General features: G+C 50.4%; 1 protein-coding gene and 1 long non-coding RNA gene across 3 annotated transcripts in view; one reads left to right on the forward strand and one right to left on the reverse strand.

The window, feature by feature from the left end:
* The window catches only part of LOC143353003 (uncharacterized), a 103,019-nt gene that overhangs the window by 36,021 nt on the left and 39,118 nt on the right, over positions 1-27,880 (reverse strand). The gene's annotated exons all lie outside the window — the stretch shown is intronic.
* Ephrin (ephrin) overlaps positions 13,166-27,880 on the forward strand; it is a 53,739-nt gene continuing 39,024 nt past the window's right edge. The window contains exon 1 of the mRNA XM_076786090.1: positions 13,166-15,194. Within this exon, the coding sequence (XP_076642205.1) occupies positions 15,076-15,194 (119 nt within the window). The 5' untranslated portion in view covers positions 13,166-15,075. The remainder of the gene's footprint in view (positions 15,195-27,880) is intronic.

The raw sequence follows: 27,880 nt of genomic DNA on the forward strand, positions 1-27,880 counted from the left end.
CCCGGTTCGTTATCCGTTTTATAATGGAGTCGCAAAAGTTTTTGCATTGCATTGTACCAGACGGCCCTCGACGTTGCTATACTATTACAGAAACGGACCGCTTTCGATAATTACTGTTCCTACTTCGCACGTGTCAACATTTCAAGTGTCTTTGAAGCGACACCGAGTCAGAATCAATCTTTGCTTTAATCGTTTGATTTCATTTTATCCAGATCGCCGGTAATGCTTTTTCAATACTCTTCTGCATTTCGAATCCCATTTATATTTGCTTAAGGTTCGTGTGAACTCGAAGGTCTGCTTTTACTCCATTTAAATGTGTGTTTTAAAGCACTTTTTCCATAGACAATCGATCAGGAACCCATCGTGTTCTCGGATTTCTTTACACTCCGAAGCCCTACAAGCCGAATCGGGCTCCATAAAAAAAAACTCGTTTGGATCATTTAGATCGTGACTTTCTCTTCCAGTTACCAAAAAAAAAAGTCTTTCCACGGTATCATCTTCGGGCACCCGCTGGCTCGATCAATTTGAACCATTAGACAGCAAAACTCGATTGCGACGTGACCGTGTTGCCAAGTGAAAAAAGATTGTTCTACAACGTACACCCCTCTATGTTTGACGTGTTTAAAATTTTGTTTACATTGTACAAAATGTTGATTATTAACTCTGCTCGAAAGGGTGTAACTTTTGCGAGGACATAGTTATAAAGATTGCTATCTATTATGACGCTTGGAAGATCTAAAGTTTTTGTCCAAATAAAATATCACGCGGCACGCCATTTACCAAGAAGAAGAGTAATTATTTCCGTAGGTAATAAAGAAACGCATTCGAGTCGGCGGTAGGTGAGAAGTCCGAGCGTAAAGGGTTCACGGGGGATTATTAAAATGGCGGAAAATAATTAAAGATGCATTAGCCGAACACATTTGTCAGGTTGTTAATTTGCGCGGGGATCTCGGCCGCGCATCGACAATAAAGACGATAGCTGGAAAGGAAGGGTGTGCATTGCCGAGTGGGTCCCGCGTGTTCGCCAGGCTAGGTAGGACATTGAAGGCGCGTATTCCCAGGAGCGAAGGAGACCGACGCGAAGCGACGCGACGCGAACCGGAAGAAGATAAATATCGGGCGTCGGACAGAGCCGGCTATTATGAATCGTAGGGGCGAAAAAATACATGCCGGGCTCGTGTAGTTTTTAGCTTTATCGATCAAGTTTATAGCCGAAAGAAGGCATAAACCTTACTTATTACCACGCCCACGCTTTATGCGGACTATTAACGTGCGAAGCTAATTCGCATTGTGCACCGCCGGGACACCGGCGCGGCGGACTCCGTACGAGACGGAAGAATCTGGGCCACCGGCTAAACACCGGCCGATAAATCGAGGCATTATCGATACGCCGACTGCGGGAGAAAGTGTTCGATATTTTCCGTGCGGCGTCGAACCAGCATTACGCCATTACGCGACACAAACGCCGACAAACTCTCGTGCAACGACGTGTGCATGTGCGCTCCACACACCGCGCAAGCGTAAACGCCGCGCCGAACGTTCGCCGTTTGCTTGAACGCTAGAGACAAAGTCTGCAATCTCGACCGCATTAAACTCGGACCAGGCTAATTAAGGCTGAACCGAGCGATCGTGTGAGAGACCGTTAAACGAAAGAACGGGGGCCCCCGACGCGACGTGTGCAAACGACATTAGAGGCCCCGGGTAGGAGGTAGACGACGCTAGTTGCTCTTTATGGAATCCCGAACGCGGAAGGCTCGATCGCGAATTCCCGATCGCTATCTACGCGATCGTCGGGGACTCGTATAGGTCGCCGCGACGATCACGGTCGAAATACCTACCCCTTCTCCCCTCCCCCCGTCTCTCCTAAAAGGGACAGATGCCGCCGCGGAAAAAGGGAAACCCGACGTACAGAACCACGTTTCTTTCACTTTGCATGACTCCGTGTAATTGCTCCGTGGACAATTAACCGTAATCGTTTCGCGCCCGTTATGGCGGCCCGCGGCGAAACCGACAGGGCTCCGAACAGCTGTAAATCTTGACAGCGGTTTGACAGTTGCGCCCAACAATGTTGTACTTTTCGACATTCGGACGGACATTGTTAGCTTCTTAAAAAAATATTTTATAGACAGGGTGTCCCTCGTACTTTTGAATGTCTCCCGGATATGGTAAATAATGTTTTGCGTTATAATGCATTCGGTGCAGCGAATTTGGTTAAAATCTGCAATATACTGGACGAGTAATCGAGTCAGACTCGACATTGTACCGTTAAAGGAAGATGTCGCATCTGTCGAGTGGAAAGCCTCTTCTGATTTTTGGTCCTCGAAAAATAGAACTTGATCGCTTTAATTTCTCTGAAAAGCCATTGCAGACATGGTAAAATTGATTTATCGACACCACGAGCAGCGTTTCCGATTTAAACGAAGCGATCTCTCAACTGTGATCGAAGGCAGGCACGGTTTGCGAATCGATTTACCAGAACCGAGCAGCAGGCTCGTTCGATTCATAAAAAAAAAACTCTCGAGTGTCCTCCATTCAGCCATTTTATATCATATTTCAGCCGCGTCGATGGCCGCGCCCGCCATCCGCGCGAACTGTCTATAAAGCATCGATGATTCGCGTCGAATTTCAATTTGTCTCCTCAAAGTGGCCGATGTCCAAAGCCGAAAAAAAAGAGCGCAAAAAAAGGGGACAATGGCCGGGCCCCCTCGTTTTCCAAGTACGTCCACATAACTTTCTCGAACGGATCGTACACACGTGTTTCGATTAATCGACGAACCTCGAGTGCCGACGAGCGTTCTCTCGCGCGCGTTTCGAGTACGTGCTCGAGGGACAACTGGCAAAATTCGCGGCAGGTGAAATTGCGCATAGACTCGCCTTCTGCGAGAAAGCCGCCAAACTCTACCGGCCGGTGCGCACCTGTCGCGGAATGATATTCCTCGCGTGCGATAGAACCGAGGCGGACCATTAGGGACTGGTTCCCGGTACAGGCCCGAGGTAGGTACGTTTCAGCTGTTCGGCCCGATCGAACGATCCTCGATCACAGTTGTTTGCGAATTATTGAAACGGTAGGTGTCGACGTTGTCATCGTTGCGATTGCTGTCCGACCCTCGCGAGGGTTGCTCGCATGCTCGTTGCATTCGTTCGGCATAATGCGCGTGCTAATTGGCGCACGGTTTCCCTTTCGGTCTCTCGGAAACGTTCCCCTCGCGTTTGCCGAATAATCAGAAATTGCAGGTTTTCGTAACGTTCGCGAGAGTAAAATAAGGGGAGAGGAAGAAGGGAACGTTTTGTCCCAAAAAAAGACTAACAAATTGAAAGTCCAAATCGATCCAAAGTCCTCTCGGACTGTTAATTATGAGTTCCAGACTCTCTAATCCCTCCGAAATCCTAGGGTTAATCCCAGAATGCCAAACATACGTGATTCCGGTCGCAAGGAGTTTAAGCGCACTTAAGTTATCTTTGGACGGTTCTAAAAGTGTCATCCGACAGTGCTGAGAATACCCGACGGTCTGGTAAACACTGCAGAGACTTCTGAATAAGTTATGACAATAATGTCCTGGAGATTGAATTTGGAAAGCTATTCCGGGGTTGCATTTATAGACGTGCAACCGGACGTCGATGTAACCGTAATTCCATTTCTCCGGAATACGTAACAAACCAACTATGACATAGTTTCTACTAGCTGTCGAAGAGACGCCGCGCCGCCGTACAGAAATAAGTGATTAAAACGAGGCTCGTAGTTGACAATATGATCGAGTTAACGCAGACGCCCGAGCGTACGGGCCAAAACATCCTCTCTACCGTGTCTGCCAAAGTTCACAGGATCGAAGGCATAAATGTTGCGTTACAAACGAGCAGAGGATCCGCCCCTAGCCCCCCCTCGACAGGCATTCGTTACATCGCCGCATATTTCCTGTGTGTCGGCGCGCCAAGTAACGGACCAAACAAACGACGAGCTATGAAAAAAGGTCGACGAGGGGCCGGGATAAGGACCTGTTCCGAATCGTTGCTCGCAATTTCTTATTCCCTCCTAACCACAGGGACAGTAGTACGCGCGGGGGAGGGCCCGAAACCGAAAGGGACGAACAGCCATCAAATCCTCCGCGAGGATGACGCAGACCCCCATGATTTTTTTACGCAGCTGCGAATGCGGAATTCGGTCGCCTTTGAAGTCGAAATCATTTTCAAACGAAAAACAAACGCGTTGCAGAACAAAATCCAATCAAATATTGAATTTCCGGTACTAGAAATTTAACAATTTGCATCCAGATAGCAACTACAAGGCGCCATCAAAAATAATCATACCATAATCCAAAACAATCTTACCCAAATTTGTGCTGCATTTGATAGACTGCTAAAATTTGAGCGCTATATAAGATTGCGCGCTCGATTTTTCGTTTTCAGAAGATTAAAATAGCTTCGAGTTCAAAGGGTTAAGAATCAGCATGTCCAATATGATGTTTTGTTAAAAATTGCTGCGTTGAAAAATTTGGCGGAATCCAGGGCACTTCCGCACCCTCTGGTGAGCGCAAAAATGGCAGGCGAGTAGAATGGTTTTAATTAAAGCGTCCCGGTCGGACGGGGAATTCTCAAGGCCTTGAGTTGTCACAGTACATCATTCAATTTAGCCATTATCAGTCGCGAGCATTGATACCGCGCGACACGTGTACAGGCGGCGCGTCGCGATTAATATGCACCGCCGTCCAAAAGAGGATTATTAAACGAGAATGATGAATGACCGCGGCGCGGCGGTCGGGGATGTAATAGAATCCAAGGGGGTTGACGGTGGTTTAGGGTTTACTTACCGATGACAGTGGTCGGTGGTTGGATAGGAAAGGCTCTGCTTGCTTGCGAGCGCGCGCGCGCGCGCGGGGGGAGAACAAGGGGACCAACGGTGAGATATTGGAGAATGATTTCATAGCTGCATTCCTCGGTGCAGCGAGGAGCGAGGGAGATACAGCGATGCCCATCTGGAATAATAGAATACCATTTGCCATTGTGTCCTTTTCCGTCTCTCTCCTACCCCTTCCCTTCGCCGGTCTGTTCTCTGGTTCTCCTCCGGTTCTGTTGCCTCTGTTACCCCCACACCGTTTGGTTCCCCGGGTTTCTTTCTCTCTCTCTCTCTCTCTCTCTCTCTCTCTCTCTCTCTCTCGATCGATCTGCCTTTCCAACCCGCTATATATATACACACATCCGGCGAGAGCGTGTATAAACGTAGATACAAATAGATGCGTGCGAGTCTAGATAAAGTGCAGGCACCTTCCTCCCTCGTAATATGGTACACCTACGGTGGGCAAAGGCATTATGCTGTGGCGGCGGGCGGCGCGTTTTACCCGCGGATTATGCAGCCCGCACACGTACGCTTGCCGCATTATGCTCGGGGTTCGATTCCCGAAGAATCCGGCGTCCTCGAACCCGTGTATCGTCGCGAGGTCTCCTGAAAAGGCGTCCTTAAAGGGCCACGGTCCGGCTCTCTCTCTCTCTCTCTCTCTCTCTCTCTCTCTCTCTCTCTCTCTCTCTCTCTCTCTCTCTCGCAGGACACACGCGTGCACGCGCGCCACCGGCATAATTTGTCGACCATTCAAATGCGTAATGATGCAAGTCAAGCACGTACCTAGGAGCCGAACCCGTCGTCTCCGACGAAACCTTCGACTATCGTAGGAAGCGGGAGGAGCATGCTCGTGGTATAGCGCGCGACGATTTTCCACGGACGAGCTCGCGGCTACGTGTGTCGATTTCACGGGCAGGTGTCCCGCGCCATTTCGACTATTACGTGGACACGGGAGAAGAGGGTTGGCGTATCTTTCTTTCTCTCTCCCCCTCTCCCACTCTCTCTCTCTCTCTCCCTTTCTCTCTCTCTCTCTCTCTCTCTCTCTCTCTCTCTCTCTCGCTCGCTCACTCGCTTCCTCGATGGGTGTATAATAATGGATAGTCTTTTAAGATTCCAGACGTGGTCGAAACAATGAGGGATGAGGGGAGGGACCATTGTCTTGGCGCCTCGAGATCGCCGGTGTGTCGAATTCCAGGATACGCTCGCGATCAGTGGCGTAGCCGGCGAGGAGTCTGCGTTTAGAGCATAGCCGTGGGTATAGATCAAAGGATAACGCCAGACTCATTCGTCAAAAATAAACTGAACCGAGGGGATACTAAAATTTCAAGAGAGGATAGCAGGATATCCTCGTATTCTTTAGGTGAAATGGACAAATGTACTTATTGAGAAATAATGGACAATAATGGATACTTACAAGCTAAACAGGATAAAACACTGTCTCCAAGGATAAGTAATAAATAGTCTGTTTTATTTTCAATTGTGCATACATTACTCTCAATGTACGAAGCGTTTCTACTATTTTGTCCCATTCCTACATACATGTTTATTAATTGAAAACGATACTGTAACAGACTCGAAAAATGAAAAACAACACACCGTCTACAAGCGAAAGGTCAACAAAATAAATAAGTAAATCCATTTTAGTTTTCTTTATGCCCGCATCTCGACGGTCCGGCCAACAGGAAATGGTAGGCAGTTCTGAAAGAATGTTTTGTTCGCGCAGGATTTGCTTAATTTCTTTATTTTCGATATCGTACGCAACGAAGTGGCAAAAGGAACAATCGACCGACGCGACGATTCGGAGAAATCAGGCGAGGAGCTATTCTCCAGGTACCGCCGCCGCCAGTGGTCACGCTCGCCGCCAAGGACACCCGATCGTTTTACAAATTAAATACGTACGCGTGGCGTAGAGGGGCGGAGTGGTTAATGCATTATGCGAAAAAGATAGCGAAGCTTTCGGAGACCGGCGCGATGCGGCGAGGCGAGAAACCGACGGATAAAAGAAAGCCGTAGAATTGATTCTTATTCTGGTGGCTCCATTGTTCCGACGGACACCTTGACGCGCGCAAACGTTGCCTAATGGCTAATGGATCCTTGGGATCTTTTACGATCGCCGCGCGCAAGCGTTTCACGACTTCCCTAAATCCCCGTGTCGCGCAGGTGCCAATCTCTCTGGCGAACCGCCCCGAAAGATCAATCAACGGGGCACCCTCGACTATCGAGCACGATCTTCGATCTCGCTCGTGTCCCGACTCGTCCACCGAGTTCGTCGCAAAGACGATCGATCGACGATCGTGTCGAATCATAGTTCAAGGATGGGTCAGCCAGAGATCTTCGCGGTGGTTCCGTAACGAAGCGAAATGGATTGGGCCCTGGCGAAGGTGTGGACGCGCGAGTGTACGAGTGGACGGGCCTGTGTGGTACACGCGCTCGTTACCAATTCGGCAAACGCCGGTGAATAATGATGATCGATGACCGCTAAGCATTTTACCGTGTACGACCGAAGATCACCGGTGGGTACTCGAACATCGGTCGCGGCTGCTTTTGACCAGCGAAGTTATTAAAATATGATAATTCACGCGTAACCCGGGCCGAGAGAGCATTTCTTGGAAACGTAGAGGGGCGTTCAGGAAGAGGCCCGGTCGTTTTGGTAAAACTAATTGCTGTTTTATGAAAATGAAACAGTGGAGCATGACGGATGTCATGGAAATAACAGCCGAATATTATTCAGCGGGATCAGCGGAGTTGCGTGTAATTAAGCTGCTCGGAACGGACCGGGAAGGGAAGATACGATCCAATTTGTATCAAAGTATCTCTACGGGTCCGAATATTATTCAATCCCATTTGAAATCATTCAAATGATTTCTGATATCGATGTCGAATGACACCGGTTCGGCTCGGCGCAGCGCGGCGCAGAGCGGCGCGGCGCGCGAAATCCGAAATCGGCGATGTTATCCGTTCAGAAAACCGTTATCGCGGGATCGGTCTTTGAAATCCGTGTAATAAATCGCCGCAATAGCGATGGATTAATTTATCATCGGTCCGCGCCTCCGGGTGATTTATCTCCAGCGGTAACGTCATCGATACCGATGCATTAATAATGTTGCAACTTTCTTGATTTGCGAGTCGGGCCGCGCGGCGAGCTGAAAATAATCGAACCGGCTCGGAATATTAAAGTCAAGGACCATTAGGTGATTACACGATCTCCGGGGCCCGTTGAATTATCGATAAATGCAACTCCCGGATTTAGTATTCGACGTCGGACTTTCCGTGGTCGTGGAATTACCATTTCCGAATCGCTGCACCTGCCCCCGGCCGCTGTCGAATGACTGCGGATTCATTCGGTTGTACAGGCCACCGATAGACCCTCGACGACCAAAGAAACTCGAACGCTCCGCCGCCGCCGCCGCCATTCGTCCTAATGTGTGCTCAGGATTTCGGTTGTCCCACAGGTTCCCTTTTCCGGAGCCACTTGAAAATTCATTACGGCTCGCCGACGGCTCGAAAGCTTTCTCGGAACTTTCGCTGCTGATGGCCTATTGAGGATCGACGCTCCGAGCGGAGTCTCGCTCGTTCGACCATCCTCCAAACGCGTGCTTCATTCCCGAGACCACGATTACGCGGTAGGACCACGATTTTTCTATCACTCGTGCTTCAGAGCTACAACTATGGAACGACAAGATTTCGATGCGGTTTCACCGAGAGCTCCGAACGTTCCATTTAAATTCTAATTTTCCTGAAGGCAGTCTAAACTATCCGACAAGAGAATCAATCATTGATCTTCAAGAAATTCGAAAAGTTAGCCTCGCGTGGCTAAACAGTGTAATTAATCTAAAGCTGGAAGCAACACCGAGCAAAAAAAAAAGAAGAAGGCAACAAAAGGCGAAAAAAAGTTGCTCGATGTTGCTTCAGTTTGGACATAGCTTAATGATTCACGATATACGAAACGAAGCGTGGATATTCGATTTTTAATGGAGGCATCGAGGCTTCGAGAGACGGTCCCGAAGAATTTTAATCAACATAGTTGCCCGAGCTGCGAGACGTTCGAAAGAAAAATGCCTGTCGACCCGGCGGAGTAACGAGACGAGTAATCACGGGCAGCCGAACGTAAACTCGCCGCGAAAGTTCTTGGAGCACGAATCCCGGCTGGAGCAAACACAAACGGGAGCGACGAGCGTTCGCAGGTTTTCCGTAAACGGCGAATGTTGCTCCTAGATCGACACACCTGCCCTCCGGAATACCTGCGGCTTCGGTCCGCCGAGCTCGGGCCCCCGAAAACGGACGCATCGGTGTGCCGCTGTGTGCGCGCAGGATTCGGCTTTCCTAACGGCGCTTCTTCTTTTTCCCTTCGAAGTCTGCGAGAGAGAACCGCAAGAATAACGATCAATATTTGCGAAGCACTTTCATCTCTATGAGTCGTCCTATTTATACAACGAACCGATCGAAGTGGCTCTTCGCCTCTTTATCCGCTCGCGCATCCGTTTGATATCTTCATCGAACCACCGCACCGGCGCGGCGCGGCGAGGCGAACCACCTCCCTTGGCTCTCCTCGATCGCGCGCGATCGCGAAAAGAAGAAGACGCCGAGTAACGAGGAAGAAAGTACCCGAGATGCGCAACAAACGAATCGTGGGTCAACGATCAGGGACCCGACCCGCTCCGCTCCGTTTCAGGACGATTTAGAGATCCCGCGGAATGGAGCGTGACTCGACTTTATTAGGGACGCGAGCTGCTCCGAACCCAGATCTCCTCTTTCCCTGCTCCCGTTTCTCGCATTTTTCTTCTTCGAAACTGTTGGCACACCTTTTGCGGAATTTAGAGAGCCGTGAGTCACCGCAAGAATGCATACGAGTCGCCGTGGTCCGTGAAACGGAGGAAAGAATTCTCATCGTTCAGGAAATCAACCGTTTCAGTTGTCGAACGTTAACACGCCTTTTGCGAAGAGAGATCTGAATAACAGAAGCAACTATAATAGCATACGAGTCTCTACGACCTATGAAACAAGGAACGTTCAAGTTATACTTTTAACAAGATTTCCATCTCCCCGCTGAAGATCGTGCTGTTAACAGCCAGAAACTCTGAACGATCGAAACTGCACTCATGAAATGAAAATAAACGCGTTTATTCATAAACTACCTTAGAGCGACTGCTAGGATTCCATCAGGTTCCAGGCGCGATAAAAATGTTATTAAACTCGGTAAATTGTTTAGCATAAGTTTGAATCGATACGGGTCCGCGGTCCGGCTCCTAAGCGATACTTTGAAACCTTTAATTCGCTAGTCTCCGTATGCACGCGGCAGTGGAATCATTTAGAACAGGACCGAGAACCTGAATCGAATATAAAAAGGAGCAGAAAATAATGATGCTGCTCCAGGAATGATTCCGCAGGTGAGATCCGGAGGGGGATTGCTAGGATCGGACGCGTTTCTCTGGTCCTCTATTAACGTAGCCATTGGGTTTTCTAGTGGGAGGATGCGGTCCTGGCGCCGTGCCCCGGTAGAATTTGAAGCGTTGCATTAGCCGGACTAATGACCGACATGACTGTCCGTGGGTAGATACCGGTTCTTCGAGATCCGAGAGAGGAGCATGCCCCGGAGAGGATCGTTGCATACGGCCGGAGCAATACGGGGAATGATCATCGTTCGCGATGAGGGCGCCACGTACCCGGGTGCATTCGCAGGGAATATATGCACGCTCGCATGCATCGCTCTTCCCCGCCTGGGTCTCTCTCTCTCTCTCTCTCTCTCTCTCTCTCTCTCTCTCTCTCTCTCTCTCTCTCGCCTCTCATATTTCGTCCGTAAGCACACGCATCCACGGAGAAATGTGTGCTCGCACACACTATTCGTCTTCTGCCCTCCCCTGTCCCCCTACACCCGCCCCTATTTTTTCCCCTGTTAGACGATCCCCGATGAAGATTCAGTCGACGAACTATCGAACCCGACGAGAAAAAGATGCACAAACAGATACGGAAACATTATTGGCCGGTCGATTTGCATTTCGCGATAAGCCATCTATTGCTCCGCCTAATTCGTTCTGCGATCGCGCGCATCGATGAGTCAATCGACTTCGACAGAGACGACCAATGAAGATAGGCTACCAATTATTCGAGAATATGCTGGCAGCCAAGACTAGATTTTTGTCGATTGATTGTATTTCAAGAACGATCGTGTACTTGTCTATCGATCGTAATTTGTAATCGAAATTACAAAAGAGTAATTAATATCGAGAACCTTAATTTCAGAGTTCATGTTTATCTAATTTTTGTGGTTGCCGAATCAACCCCCAACGTGTTTTTCCACAGCCTGTAATGATGCTCGACAAAGTACACCGGTAAATCTAAAACAATTTTAAAGTGTCCTATATTTATAGGAAGGAGACTAAAGTTTGTGAGAGTCGGACGAAAGCGACTCCCTCTTTGCGGTGCAAACTAAAACCGGGAAAACGCGTCAGGGAAACGTGAACGCGGGGCGCGTGCCGAAATTGAAACAGGAAACGGGGACTAGCGGCGATCGTAAGTCAAGGGAGGCACTCTGGGTCCCTTAAAAGCCCGTTGCGACGGTGAACGAAAACGAGTAGGGACGCTAATTCATAGGGTCTCGGGGCGAATCGTGATCCAGACGCGCCTCCTCGGCCGTGATTGCTCGTACGGAGATTTTCGTGTAACGTAAATGATGTTTAAGGAATGGCTACGTTGTAATCACCGTGCTTCGGACGAGAACAATGTTTCTCGGGGACGATCCTGAAAATTAAATCCAGCGCGAGTTTTGTCATTCCTGGGGCACGGGGCAGCACGGTCCTGCACGGTCCTGCACGGCCATTTATCACGCCGCTTCCGTTCGTTTCCGCGGCGAAATCCAGGAAGCTTCGCCCCCACCCACGATTAAACGAAAACAGCGGATCACGTTGTCGCGAAACTTGTCTTCTAATTCGATCATCGTCTCGACGCCCTATCTCCTCCACGGTTGTTTCTTGGTACACGGAATCGCGAGAAACCGAGGCTAAACGACGACCTCGTTATAATGGCAGACGCGAAGAGATCGATCGATTACCACTTCTCGCTGTCGGGCAACCTTCGTTCTCCCCGTGGATATCGGTGAATATTTATAACGCGGCATTAAACCGTGAGTGCGTTCAACGATAACCGTAATATTTAAGCAGGAAATTACGTATCTTATCGGTGGCGCGCAATTACGTGAATTCATTTTAATGGTGTTCGATCGACTCCGAAAACTCGCCGTAACCAAACATGGCAACCGGCGAATAACGCTCGCCTCCCGTTGAAACGTAATTCCCTCGTGAAAATTGCTTTCCAAAAAAAAAAACGAACCAAAAAAAAAGGGAGGGATTCCAATTCCCAGCACCTCGTGATGAAACCGGGACGAAATTCACGCCCCTCCTCTTCCACGACCCTGATAACTTCGCGAAACGGTCGAAACACGAAACCAATCGAGCCACGCCGATAGACATCGTAAAAAATTCAAAATATCGGTCTCACAACGCTTTTCGGGGGTTCTGGAAGAAGACCCTGGGACCTAGTTCGAGTAGAAATCCAAAAACCCTGGCACTTCGCACAATTGTCAGACACCATCGAATCTTCTCATGAAATTACTATAATAATGTTCAACTATTAGTTCCTAGCTTCCCTCGCTAGGTGACAGACCACTATGAGATACAAGATGCGATACAAAGTGAAAAAAGTAAAGCTTCAGTTTTCGTGAAAATGAAGTTGAACATATTGTAGATAAAATAAGATAGTATTCCATAACATGTGGCTTTTGATAGAGATGATTGACGGGATCATGGCGAGGACCTAATGGTGATAACGATTAATTCGAAAAGATCAAATATACCAGTAGTTGCAGCGATATTTCTAAATCCTTCCATTAAAATCGTCCAAAATAGTCCACGTATAATGTAACAAGTGTTTGTCAAACATGCACAGCATCGAATAGTACATAATAGGCCGACGAGTCTGTGCATGGCTTACCGTTCCTCCTTCTCGGAGATGCGAACACTTGAACGTTAAAACCGAACATACTCGAAAACTAGATCTCAAATGAAGAAACGATACCCTTTACCTCGAGTCTCGATGAGCCTACCTTCCGATCACATACCATGTATTAGCAATTCTATCCAGAGAAGGTAGCAAACTAGTTTCCACAGTTGCCTTTACCGAGGAGAAGAACACTGTACGGAGCGAGTAAAACGATCTCAAAGTCGGCAATGCGATCAAGTTATGTCAGTTGCGTTCGCGTGTTGTCGGGAACACACACACACACACACACACACACACACAGAGAGAGAGAGAGAGAGAGAGAGAGAGAAAGAGAGAGAGAGAGCGCGAAGGGGCATAACCCGAAATCCTTGGAGCAAAAGAGCGCGGCGCGGAATGAAGCGGCGCGACGCGGCGGTCCAGAAGAGTAGAAATCCAGAAATCCGCTCGGGCGACGATTTCACGGTTAAAAACACGAGGCGGCGGTCCCGGTGCGGCACTTGTCTCGTATCGGCACACTCTCGAGGCTCGACATCCTCCGAGCCGACGACGACAGAACACGGAACGGAACGGAGCGGAGCTGAACGCTCTGGGGAGATCCTCGACTCGGAAACTCGCGTCTCGCGAGCAGGCGGCGTAATACCGCGTAGTCGCCGAGCGGAGCGAGACACGTCGGCCGGCGCGAGTCGAGACCGAGGGTTCCCGTGGCTGGTTCGTGCGGTTCCGCCGGCGCTCGGCGATCCCCGACACCCCCGTTCGCCGTTCGAGTCTGCCGACGCGAGACGAACGGCCGCGACACTCCGCTCGGCCGACAGACGCGTCCGCGACACCGACCAGAACGGAGGTGCTGTTCTCTCTGCGTTGAACGGGGCTCGTCTCGAACGAACCTCTCGTGTACGAACAGTCCTACTCTCGAGTCCCGGAGTGAGTCGCGCCGATCCACGATCTAGCTAGGACCGGCCGCAGCATAGTCCGCTACATCGATCGTCTCCCCGAGTGATCCAGGATCGTTCCAAGGATTTTTTTTTTTTTACTCCGAAACCCGAAAGAAAACGGAGTCTTGTTTTTGTGGATCAGTGAAGAGCGTCGCTCTCGAGGCGACCCGTGCGAATCGCAAGTGCGTGAGAAAGTAAAACCGGGGGTGTGCTCCAGGCGAGAAGGATACCGCCTCGTTTCGCTGCGTTTCTTGTGCTCCTCGTGAGATCCTTCGGTGCGATCTTTGACTCCGTATAGTTTCTTGCTCCGTACCCTGTACCGCCGCGAGGATCGCCGCGCGGAGGAGACTCTCTCTCTCTCCGGTGCTGTTACCTAGCAGTGTTTTCTTCGTTTTTTTCTTTTCTTTTTTTTTACTTTTTCCGTAGAAATTTTCTGTGGTGAAGAAACAGTTGTGATCCCACCCCCTCCATGTGGTTTCTTGCTTGTTGGTTTTCGATGTACCGTCGAGTTGCGTGAACGACGCCGGGATGCTCGGCAGGTTGATCGTTCGGTGGTCGGAGTGATTCCGTCGGATACTGTTCGCTGCAGCTCGATCGGAGTGTCGTCGAACTGTTCGGATTACTCTCGCTGGGATATAGCTCGCGCGACTCGAGCCTTTCCGATTAGAGATCGTCCTCTGTGGGTTTTGGTTGATCGGTTCGGGTTGGCGTGCAGACAAATTTGGACCAATGAGAGGGCTTGCCGCAAGGTGCGCTCCAGGTGAGAGAAACACGGGGTGGACCCATGGAACAACGCGTACCTCGGTGGACACCGTTGGAAGCAGCCGAACACCGGAGAAACTCGATCGGTTCTAATCGGCGGTCGATCGCGGCCGATCCCATCGAACAGCGTCGCGAGTTCCGAGTCCAGGATCGTCTCTGACTCGGCTCCGTTTTCGAAGAGCATAGAGACGCGGGCGTCTGATCATCCGTGCGCCGCTCTTTCCGCTGGGAATGTCTCGAGGATAACCGGCCGGGAAAAACAGGATCCCCAACCGACCAGTGTTGAGGAGAGCTGTGAGCAGAATCGGAAAAACGCGACGAGGAGAACCGTTGGCCGTTCGGGGAAAGTGAAGCGTGGATGTGGTGTTCGTGCAACGGTGGTGGAACGTGGTTGTGGACGGCAGCAACGAAGGTGCAGGTGTTGTTGTTGTTGTTGTTGTTGTCGTCGTCGTCGTCGTCGTCGTCGTCGTCGTCGTCGTCGTCGTCGTCGTCGTTGGTTCTTGTTGAGTCCCGGTGAACGTGGTGACGGTGCTGGTCGTTGTCCACGTTGTTACGATGGTTTCCACGTCCTTTGTGACTTTGGTGTTCCTCGTCTGCCTGCAAACGGTTCTGCTGTCCACTGTGAGCAATTGCGCGAAGACGATCAGCATGTACTGGAACACCACCAATTCCATGTAAGTGGCACCAGAATTCTCGCAAACAATTTCTATCTGGTTTCTTGGTTCGATCCTGGGAACCATCCCCCCACCCCTCGCTCTCCGAGGAAAAGAAAATGGCCACGTGGCTCGGACGATGTCCCCGAGATTTCTGAGCTCCGTTTCGCGAACGACGACGCGAACATGTCCGCTCGACATAGCCGCTCTGGCACGCGTGCCAAAGCGTTTTCAAAGTTGTCGCCGGGGAATCGATTTCTCTTGGCGTCGCCGCTTTTGAGTAACGACCCCTAGCGTCGGTGTCTACCCCCGTGCGCTTCCGGCGGGGCTTTTATCGCGTCGAGCCGTGCGAGAGCGGGGTATCGCGTATGCCAAAATGACAGGGTGCATCGCGACGTCTTGCTCGCTTTAATACGCTCGCGAATGGCCCTCGACCAGACCATTCTATACGCGACGTCGTCCAAATCGTCGACGATAAAAGGGACGAAACGGCCGATTTCCAGCGAAGCAGCAGAATCGTACCTGACGATCTAGTTTCCTTGAATTGTTCCACTATGTCTTGTCTCCGTTACTTGAAGTATCTCGCACTAAAATGCTCCTGGCCCTTTGACTCCGAATTTTTACTGCCGTCGTTGAACCAGTGCCCCGTCTTCGGCTTTTAACCGTGGAATATTCAACTCTTCTTATTTTGGAACAAAAATATTCTATTCTATTCTAAAGAACAAATTTAGTATTCAATTTGTTGGTTATTCAAATTTAAAAGAATAACGAAGGTCCTTGACTCTAGGCTTGCGGCGCAAGAATGTGTCTATCCAAATTTTTAGCAATTTTTCGTTTTTTTTTTTTAATAATATGTACCCAAAGTAATAGATTTGTTGAATAATTCCTCATAGACCAACTTTACGATCTCAATAACCGTAAGTGAAAAATATTAGAACCGGTCGTTTCGATGGGTCCCGTAAACCTCGTGTTAACGTTGCTTGCGTCGCTTTTCGCGTCCGAGCAAAGCGATTGGAATTTGAAGCGCATCCGATGCATCCATCTCGATTCAGTCGCGATTGTTTCTAGAGTGGTGAAACGTGGTGTAAAAATAATTGATTGCAGACCGCTAAACGCAGGATTAATGGTTGAAGGGTGTGAAGGAAGCGTGTTAGGATTGAATGGGGATTCCGACGTGAAATTCCACGTGTTCCGTGGGGGCTCCCGCGTCGTTTTCGCACGAGACGTGTAAATCTGACCGCGTAACGAGCCTCGTTATTTTATCTGCGGAAAAAAATCTATAAGCGTTCTCGTTGTTTCCTGTCGGAGGCGAAATCGCCGGCGCTCTCGGCAAACCGAAGCGGCAGACGCGATTCACCGCACCGCCAATTAAATCCGCATTATGTGGTTAGGCTAATTTGTCACGGCATTTTTCTGCTCTTCCGAGCTGGATCGGGTTCACGCGCGAGTCACCGGCAAAAACGGTTTAGCCCGAAACGATCGCGGCTCCGCAAAAATTCGAATGCGGAATCACGCGCGTCGGAGAACCACAACCTCGACACGATGGAAACTAACAGTTCAGAGAGTTCAATTACCGGAGGAGACTCTCGTAGCGTTTCCCCTCCATTTTTGCCTTCTTCCTGTCGTCTCCTTATACGCAGCTTGTTAGCCGAGCAAATTTCTTTCGCCGGTTACGCGGCAATTTGCGTAGACCGCGATATTTCTCGACCGAGCGAGAGACGACGAAACGCGACGCGTGAACATTGTAATTGACGCTACTCCTTTTTTTTTTGTTTTGGAGCTCGACAAACCTGCTTGGAGCGTAATTTCCACACGAACGGCTGGAATTTCTTGCCGATCGTTTCGTCGATCGTGGATACCGGCTAAAGGTCAATTCACATTACCCGTTCAGCCGGGGCACGATTTCAGAAAAACACTGTTGCGGGTTATGATCCAATAATTGTCCGAACGCCCAACATTCTCCACTTCTCTCAAAGATAAATGCAAATACAATTTCAAAATGAACGCTTTCGCCCGTCGACTGTCGTTGCCGAGCGCGAACCGATGGTACAAATACAACATTGCTTTTGTCCGAGGCGAATCGTTCGAAACGTTCCGTGCCTGAACCGATAATATAAATCGTACGGCTAATTCGATTCACGGAGGCACGCTCGTAAAACGAAAATTTTTGCCCGGATCGAGAACAGGCTCTCTGGAACCTCGTAAAGGAAGAGAGAAAGAGAGCGATACGGAGGACCAATCCCGGAAAAATTACGACAGGGCCGAACAAGGGTGATCTCGAACCTGTCGAGACAGTGTCGCGAAAAATCTCGACAAATCGCGATATCGAGTGAAACGGAATTTTTCCGAGTTTCGTTGGTGGCGGTATCGCCGAGAAAAGTGGCGTAACTTTTTTGCCGTGAAACGCGCGCGCGGTGCAACGTCCGGAACGCATTCAGGTTCCTCCCTGCTCGTCCGAAAACCGTGAGCCTGTGTGTGCGGATCGGCGCAACAACGAAATCCCGGGCACCCTATTCTCCTCTCGTATAAGGTCCCGGACTCGACGTCCGGCTGACTTTGACGATCGGTTTGAAGTCGCGCATGCATTACTTGCAGCCGGGACGAGGTGGCCGGGGTCGGGCGGTGTGTGCGTGCCTCGTACGTGTGAGAATCCATTTCGCGAAGGAGAAGGACGTTGTCAGACTGTCTTCTTCGCGGGACGTACGGAGGGCAGTAAAAAACACGTCCCGTGCAGAAAAAAATCGAAAAGGAAGTAACGCGTACACCGTGCACAAAAAGGAGAAACTGAGAAAGAAGAAAGGGGTACGATCCGAGGGCCCCGAGCTCGCCCGGTCGGCTGTAAATCTTGGCCGCATATTGGAAAATCGAAATTCGCTTTACGAAAAGGCGATAAAAAAAGAAAGCCAGAAGGTGCACTGCGAAACAAAACCAGAGAAAGGGAGAGAGAGAGAGAGAGAGAGAGAGAGAGAGAGAGAGAGAGAGAGAGAGAGAGAGAGATATGGAAAGTTGTCAGCGAAGCACGAAAACCAGTGGCTCCTTGATTATCATAAATCTGTTTCCACGTGGAAGGCGTATTCCGGCTCCCCCAGGTTCAAGTACGGTGTCTGACGTTTACTGCCTCGTTGTATTTTCGACGGTGGTGGTGGGGTTCGCTTTGTAGTTACGACGGCGAAATGTATTAAAAAGGATTGGAGACCGTTTGACTGGGCGTGTCGCGTGCACGTTAAAATTGCGTAATGTTCATGGAAAATGTCGTAAACGTCTCGTTAATTCCGTGAGTTTGGTATCGAAGGCCAAGATTATTCAGCTGTGGCTATTCTTGTGGCTCGGTGATAGCCGATTCGGTGAAATATCGGGGAAGATTCCGCTTCGGTTTTTGCGAAACGAACGACCACGGAGAACAAAGTACGAGCGATGCGCGGCAGATGCTGCTGCTGTTGCTGCTGCTGCTGCGGCTGCTGCTGCTTCTGCTGCCGCGCCGCTGGAGACTTCAATGCCGGACAGGAGATCTCCCGCGGCAGATTATTGAACTCTCCTCTCCTCGGCTCGGCTCGGCTCGACTTGGAGCGGCGCGGCGCGGTGCTGCGGCTAGACGATTCTATCGGGTTCAAGAAGCCGTGGAACGGACCGGGCAATAAGTATTTCTAGTTATCCCCCGAGAGCTTACAGTTTCGTATTCTACTTGTTTGCACGCACGCGTAACACGCCCTATCGTATTTTTCGCCGACCGGCTCGTTAATTTTCTCGCGAGCCGCAGTCAAACGTGCTGACAAACTATTAAATTGTACCTAATATTTCACGACAACGCGGCCCGATATTATCGATATTTCAAAGATGATTACGCGCATCCCCGTCGAACGGGATATTTATGAAACACGTTTGCACGTTGAACCGCGTTGCTCTCCCGTTGATTTTGATGTTCGTTAAAGTGCCCGCGTGTCCGTCTCCGGCAGAGAGAGAGAGAGAGAGAGAGAGAGAGAGAGAGAGAGAGAGAGAGAGAGAGAGAGAGAGAGAGAAAGAAAAAACAGACACGCATACACACGGTTTCGCATTCCGCGGTGTTTCACTCGGACGCGTGAATAATTAACGACTGACGTCAAGAGCGAGCGTGTAAAATTAATCGGTTTCCTCTCGAAAAAATTAGTATAGCTGCGGGGAAACAATCTGTAGACTCGTTTTTTGGTGGATTCTCGGGTTTTTAATGTTCTACGAGAGGACTGGTGCGCGTACGACGACACTACGGTCGTTCGTTTTGGTCGTTGCGCTCGGGTGACACGTGTCGAAAAACTTGGTCCGACCGACTAGTCCGCGTTACGAACGTGTGACACCTTCCGAGAAGTTAGAAAACCACCGTCGCGAACCGCTCGCTCTCGCAAACTGTCATTTGGACGAGGCTCCAATTATTCCGTACGGCGAGTCACGTACGTACACACCGGCGAGCATGAGTAAACTTAATGAATGGCAAGTTGGCGAAGTACCAAACGGTGACACGTTTCGCCGGGATTCTCGATACCGGCAACCTCTCGGACCGTTCATCATTTCGCTAGTTTCGCCTGTCACGAAATATTCTCGCTTGTCATTATTCACCTCATACATTATGCATCCGGTAATGCGTGTACACACACGGGGGCCTCCGAATTCTTCTACATTGTATCGAGCTCGAGTGCCGCGATACGAATCGCTAAGCGCGGCCAGCGCAAAATTATGGGCTTAGCGGGGCGGAGCGTGAACGATAAGCTTTCGGGCCAGCCGCCGCGAAAATTAGATCGCGGGACCGTTTACGAGCGAAAATCTTAATTTCCGCCAGTGTGGATTTCATGAACCGTTACGCTTTAACACGGCCTCGGTACCGTTATTAAATTGCCGGTGTGTAGTACACGCGGCGGGCGAGCAAGCTCGTTTTTGAAAACCACCGTCGAGGTTCCTATTATCCTCTTCGGTAGCTCCGTTTCGTGGCGCTTTATAGCTCCGAGTATTAAGGCAACATCGATTTGCAGCGGCCACAAATCAGTGGTTTCACCGAGGAAACTAGTACCCTTCGTACCGAAGATTGAGAATTCGCTGCTCGATTCATGGAAATAACCTTCGGCCACCGCGCCGCGTCTCGAATCACGCGGAAACAAAGAAACGTTTCGGTCACGACGCGGTGGAAACGAAAAGAACGCGCGTGAACGTGAACGTGAACATGAACCGTAACCCGCCGCGCCGTCTAAACAGGAAGAGATACGACATTTCCATTGTTCCGTCGCTCGCGTAAACAACTTTTTCCAAGTCGCATTCCCTGGAAATGTCTGCAAAGACGGCCAATCTTCTTTTAAATCCTCCTTTCAACCTCCACTATTTATTCCACCAAATAGCTTCGCATTTGTTTCCTTTAATTTCCCACATAAGCGTCAGTCAATTATCCAATTTTTTATAAATTCTCGAGTCGACTGTCAGAACCTTTATTGCCTAGAATATCGCATAGAATATTATCCTGTTCGAGGAAACTTGCCGGAAAATTGTAGACGCTCGTGGTTGTTGGTTCGGATGGGCAATCGTTAAACGACGGAAATGATTCAAAGAGTCCATGAAACTGGATAGTAAATGATTCACTTTTATTGGAATAATAACGATATAACGCGATTGAAGGCAAAAGCTTCTGCGGTAGCAATATCTGTCTCTGGCGGAAAAGTAGCCGTTGCGACAAGAAACGGTACCCATTTCGCTTGAATCATGTTCCCTCTAAAGCGTAAAGAATGAAGTCCCGCAAAGAATACCTCTGACTACGTTAATCGCGACGGGCGATAAAGAAGTGTGTACCGAAGGCAAATTGCATAGAACCAAAGTGATATAGTGGCAGGTAGTTTCCGTCAGGGGATACCATTATCCATAGTGTGTAAACGTGCATTTGCGTCGACGATCAACGCAAATCAACGGTTTTCCTCTCGGCGGTGCGACGCCGCGCGTTCAAGAAAATTGAAAATTCCACGGGAAGCCGGCGAATGGCTCTGGCGAACGGTAAAATGCTCGTTTAACCAGTTCGATGGGGAGAAACGTGCCATTCGGATACACGCGGAACATTGTTGAGAGTTTCCAGCGAACGGTCCGCTTATGGAAAATTGTTTGAAGCATTTTCGTGACGGAATGCGGTCGTCGAGCGGATTCCGAGCGTTCTCGGAGGATCGGGACGGCAAAAATCCTGGAGGACGCCGCGGGCTGCTTAACGAGCGACAAATTAATTATTCATCATTAAAGGCCAACGGCGCGCGGTGGTGTCGCGTCAGCGGTGTCTGCGCGAGAAAAACGAGATGCGAGACACCGCGTTGACGTTTACGAGTGCGCGGACAGCGCGTAAATATCTCCATGAACTTGCGAGACGCCTTCTTCCTGTTACCACGTGTTTCGCGTTCCATCGGCTGGCCGGATCAAAGAGAGGGGTTCCTCTCCTCTACCGGGGGGAGGTGCGAACTTACGCGGAACGGCGCAGAGCGGCGCGGAGCGGAGCGACAGATGCGCGAAAAAGCGCGAAAACGCGCCGCGTCGGCTAGAAAACCGAGCCTCCACTGATTTACCGACCTCGGCGAGAGCTCTTCTGCTCTCGCGTGATTTACTTTCCGAGGGGAACGTCTGTCGACCTACGCGCCCGCCTCCGCGCGGCTATCATTGCATTTAATTAGGCAATAAAGCCGACCGGCAAAAAGAAAGAAAAGGAAAGATACCGAAGAAGAGTCGGCGACGAGCTCCGCCCGCTTCCCGCGAGGCCGATTCTCGCGGGACAAGGATTTTGTCGCGACAGTAAATTCTCGACCGAGCCAAAACCTCCGAAGGACTCGATAGACAGTGAGAGAAATATTGAGAGGGAATGGGACGCCGGGAAAATTTGTTTGGCACGGTAACCGGAAGGACGTAACGATGTTCCGTAGCTGGGGAAAGGTCCGTGTTCTGTTTATTTATCTTGGTATGCTATACGCGAAAACGTTCTTGTGTAGACCTGCTGATCCTGAGAAATGGTGGGGATAGAAAGCGAGAGTGTTGCAAAAAACGGCAACTGTTATGGCGTGGAAATGAGAAAATGTCTTGGAGAAAGACCGCGGGTATGATTGGTTATCGGGCACGTGTGTTATCGTATCGAGCTGCGATACTCGACCGACAGTAGAATTTTCAAATAATGCGTTTCTGTATCGAATGAAAGTGGCTCGATCAAACTGTTTACGCGTTCCGCGTGGAAAAATATTAACATATTCAGCTGCAATGTTGAACCGACGGTCAATTCGAATTCCCGGATAATACGCATTCGTGTGAAACTTTTGGAGCCGATTTTTGCAAATCCCGTGGCACTCGAGCGCGAGCGAATCAGATCGTGGAACAGCCGGGATTAAGCAAAGAGAATAGGGTCCTCTGTTGCGAGTATGTCCAGCTGGCCATCTCCTCGTCTCTGCATAGCAGGAGCCAAGTCCGCGCGCACGGTACCATTAATTCAACGCGAGTTACGCCGGATAATCCGTACGCGGCGTCGTATCGCGATATATGGACGCGGGGCCCGCTGGAATATTCGATTTTCTTGGTCGTCGCGTCGGCAGGAAACGGGGAAAAAGACCAGCTCTCTCTCTCTCTCTCTCCTTCGTGGCTCTCCGTTGGAGGCGGCCTGCAGGGTTTATCGGTACCGTCCCGGCGCGCAATAAATCCTGGCCGTTATCAGCATTTAATATCTTCGTTAAAAATCCACGAAGAGGCCAAGAAACAAAAGATCATTATTAGCGTAAGCACCGCGTGTACATCATTACTCGGTGTCCCGAGCAACCAGTGCTCCTCCTCCCGCTTCCTGCTCCGGCAACAATACGGAGCCACTCGAGTCGAGTCACCCGTACCCGGGGAAAAAAAGCGTACGTCGGGGCGTTACGAGCTACGAGGACCGCGTTACGGTTAATTAAGCGCGAACGGAGCTGCTGTAGGGCCAATGCCAGGATCGCCTAGAAACTGGAAGCCAGACGTGCCGAGAGAACACGTCCAGTAGCCCCCCTCTCGCTCTCTCTCCTCTCTCTCTCTCTCTCTCTCTCTCTCTCTCTCTCTCTCTCTCTCTCTCTCTCCTTTCTCTCTCTCTCTCTCTCTCTCTCTCTCTCTCTCTCTCTCTCTCTCTCTGTCTGTCTGCCGGTCGGCGGCCGTGTTGAACAAGGCCCACCGAAATCATCAGAAAAGTGTCCTTCCTGCGGCAGCTGTTTCCTGTTACAAAAACTCTTCGGGTTCATGGGATACACTGGGTGGGGCACCCTCGACCACGGGGGTAGCCAAAGCCCCCGGTAGCGTTGTGGTTGCGACTTACATGCGATTACGTGCTCTCCCAGAGCACCCCGTGTTAGACACCGTAATCCATAAAACGCGACCCCGCGCCGAAGCCCGAAATTTATGCTCCGCCTAATTCCGTGAGGCTCGTTCCACTGCCACAGATGGACGATAGATCCTGTGTTGTACACGAGAACGTAAAACGCGGGGGAAAATAGCTTTGGGTAAATTGTTTCGCTGGTGCCGTTCGTGATCGATCGTTGTTGGATAAAGAGAGGGGTGCGAAATGGAAAACGTTAATGAACCAACAGGAGAACTAACTTCAAGTTTTGAGAGACTTTGGTATGCGAGTATGCCGAGTCAGAGTTATCGGGGTTCGTTTCACCGGCCACAATTTTATGAAAATTTTATGTCGAATATTAGAGCGTAAAAAGTTGTATAGTAAAAAGAAAAAGGCGCGAAGCGTAAATGGCTAATATTTTTGTATAATTTTTGGTACTCGGGATACGCGGAACAGGTTTTTAGCGGAATAAATTTCCCCGATATATGGAAATGAATATTTACCCAACAGAACTGGGGAATGAGGGGGGCGCGTGCAAGAATAAGTCGAGGGGGATCAGGTCGTACATCAGAATTATGGAATAATCGGGCATTGTGCGTCGACAGATCGCCGTCAGCGTTGACGCGGCGCAGATGATATTTCACGTTACCCACGCATTCGATTTTTCCTAGATCGGGTTTCCCCTCGGTCGATTGCGGCGCGAATCGGCATGTTCCCATGCGTTTTGCGGTCCCCGTGGGGCAAACACGGTCGCAATGAAAATCTCTCCGCGACTCAGCAGGTGGCGGCGGACGTTGCAACGGCGCGGCGCGGCGAAAAAAATATATCGTTCGATTGTGAACGGGCCACACCGGTAATAATCGTTATTACACCAATTAATTCGCGCCTACGTGTGTACACTGGAGTGCGTTATCCGTGGTCAGCACGCGATTCCATCTGCGGAGGAACGTCATTAATAGCTAGTCGGATATCGCTATACACTTAAAATAATTGCGGCCACAAGGATGTATGTACGTTTCAAACGGCTCTCGAGCACACGGTTGCGCGTCCGCGACCACCGTCTCTCCGCCTCTCCGCCTCTCCGCCTATGTACACATACGCGAAAGTATAATTTCAATCCCGTGGGAACTCGCGAGGCATCATCGCGTTTACCCCAATTAGCTGGTGATCGACGCCTCGATTTTTTGTCTCCGTTCGAAGGCCGAACGATCCCTTTTGTTTTTCAAGACTGTTTAAGAATTTTAATCGACCGGCTACGTCATGCGTGATATCATATAGGGGCTCGGTTATCGGCCGTAATTGTCGAAGAATTACTGGGATGCTTTGTGGAACATTACAATCTTTACGGTTGCTGAACAGATCTGTTAAAACTCGATCAAACCATTCTGATCGTACAGAGGTAAAGATCGAAATTATGACGAACGTCTACAATAGGTGGAAAGTATCATATCGGCGAAGTAATCGAACATCGAAGACGTACGAGTAGCGTTTAACAGAAACGAGTACCGTAAGAAGAGAGGAGAGCCGATTTCTAATTTGGTGGTTCCGAGCAAAACGATTTCTCTTCCCCGTCTCTTTGAGCAAATTCTGTGCGGCCAATCGCATAATTCGACCGACACAAAGCCTATCGAGCGAACGAACCGGGCCAATCTGGTATCGGGAAGCTTAACGTTCCATTAGGAGTCAGCGTTCGCCCGGGATGCTGAAGACAAATCGACGAAAGATCCGCGATAATGCCACGAATCTCGTCGGGGCGACGAAAGGAAAAACGTCGGTTCGCGTCGGGACAGATGGTTATCGCGTTATCTGCGCCCTTTGTTCCCGGTCCTTAGCCGTGACAAACCCGTGGCCCGGAGAAAATCCCGTTCCTCGGTCGGCGGCCAAGTCCTCGAGCAGGCTCGTCGATGAAAGAGAGGAGGTCCGCGAGACAAGGATGACCGGGACAATGCCGATTTCCGCGGCGTCACCACCCGGAAGAGTCGCTCGCTACGGTCGCCGATGATTTCCTTGAAAGCCTCGAATAAGAGAGGCGGCGACGTCGCGCCGGAAAGAGACACATGCGTGCGCGCTGCGTTCACGCGGTCAGAGAAAGAAAGAAAGAAAGAAAGAAAGAAAGAAAGAAAGAAAGAAAGAAAGAAAGAAAGAAAGAAAGAAAGAAAGAAAGAAAGAAGGAAAGAAAGAGGGAACGAAGGAGAAGAAGAAGGAGATGATGATGATGATGATGATGAAAGAGAAAGAGAAGGAGAGGGGCCGCGCGTGAACTGCGTATAACTGCACGTTTCGCCTGCGAAACCGTGGAGGAGATTGCACCTCGAGGTCCTGCGGTGCACGTTCCATGAAGGGACGGCACCGGTGACCACGGTGGCGGTGGGACGACGGAGGGGAATGGGCAAGGAGAGAAGGAGCGAACACGAACGAGAGAGGAACTGCCTCTCGCGGTCCCTTCCACGACGTATCCTCGCTCGCTCGTCCTCATTTGTCTCCTCGGTTTTCGAGCCACCGGCCAAAACTCGTGCCTTTCTTTCGCCCTCTTCTCCTCCGGCTTGTGCCCGGCCGTGCCCTCTCTTTTTCTCTGCCCGTTCACCCCTCATCTCCCCCACCAGTGATCTTTTCATTTTTTTCCTTCTCTTTCTTTTCTTTACGCCATCTCGCTTCCAATCCACCGCTCGCTGGGACCCTGAAAGGCCTCGCGGCTTCGTCGGGCCAAAGGAAGGGAGAGCGGGAGCGAGGCTTTTTCGAATCGAATCCCTCATTGTCGACTCGGTAATTCGAGGAGGATCGAAATAACCCATTATCCCGTAATGAGCGGTGCATTCGCATCCGCGCGGGGATGTGCGCGCGGGACCTTGCGTCGGTGCGTGATTCTCCGAGCGTGTGCGTCCTCCGTGCGTACACTTATACCGCGAGCAGGCAGTGTACGCACAGGAGATCCAACACCGACAGACCCCCGTTACATTTGCATACGTGTAGAGACCCCGGTGATCGTCGCGCGATCGACTACCAGTTTCTAGGCCTGTACAGAGAGTTCGAACCGTTCGACGCCTGACTACGATCTCCCCCACCGCATCAGCTAATAATACACGCGATTGATTATTCTTCCAGTCCGCAAGTGGAATTTGCGTCAGGCCCTCGTTTTCTCGCAGCGAGACTGTCGAGAACGGCGCCTCGGGTGACCGAATCATCTATACAGCCGGTGTGTATCGGCATGGATTTTTCTTCGTCTTCGTGGACTTGTTCCGCGCCGGCGACGGGTCATAGGTAGCTATTACCGTATTAAATCCGGATCTCGACGAGTATTTATACCCTGTCGGCCAGTTTCTTCTTTTAGAGTCTTCTTTTACGCGGAAATAGCATATACGTATGACACGAATCCGCGCGAACAAAAGAAGCTATCGACTCTGATCGATAGCTGGAAACTCGGACGGTCTCTCGCGTTCGAGTAGCCTTTCAGAAAAGTTCAACGCAACGTATATCTCTTCTAACTCGTTTAAAAGACTCCTTTGTCCCTCGTAAACGAGACCCGACTAATCCCGATCTTCCGGCTAACTTGCCCGCTTTCTCCGACCCGGGGCAACGTTAACAGTCACCTTATTAGCTTAACATAACATTGCGGAATCCCCGGGGAACTTTCGGATTCCTCGACCGGGAAAGTTCTTCGGCAGCTGGCGCGCGCGCGAGCGAGCGCGATCAGCGCAGGACCGATCCCGGAAACTTTTCTACTTGGCCCCGGAACCGAAATTCGGATTCGCCAGGTTTTAAGAAGTGGCTTCGCCGAGCATTAATGCAAACTATGCGGCGAACAAACGTTAAGTCGCGTGTGGAGAAACCACAGAGACCAAGGGTAATTCCCGAAGTGCCTCGAACGCTCGAAAGGTCTTCGAACCGCCGCGCCGTCGTCGGCGTCTTTCGCGCGTAGGGAAGAGAGAGTGAGTGAGAGAAAGGGAGAGAAGAGAAGAGAAGAGAAGAGAAGAGAAGAGAAGAGAAGAGAAGAGAAAACTGTGTGCTCGACGGTACAAGCGGCGCCATCTGTAGGGCCGACCGGAAACTGGCGAGAACCCGCTCCTCGTTTACGACTCTTTCAAGGACCTGGTTGCACTAAATCCTTGCACCGGACTCCCCTACCAGCTGCGCTCGACTCGACGAGTCCTCGACATACCTCCGATAAACGGTACGACTTTCGCGTTTACCGGCCGGTAAACGGCGTCGCGTAATGAAGTAATCATCCCCGTTATCGGCCCTCATTAATCGATCCACCTCGAGCAGGCGAACAGTTACTTTTCACCGCAACCAACCTCCCTCCTTCACCGGCTCGAAACGATCAGATCCTGGGATAACATCTGTCGCGCGTTTCGCCACGTTTTCCCGGGTAATAACCGTATACCCT

This window comes from Halictus rubicundus, chromosome 3 (genome assembly GCF_050948215.1).
Source record: "Halictus rubicundus isolate RS-2024b chromosome 3, iyHalRubi1_principal, whole genome shotgun sequence".
NCBI classification, from domain to species: Eukaryota; Metazoa; Arthropoda; class Insecta; order Hymenoptera; family Halictidae; genus Halictus; species Halictus rubicundus.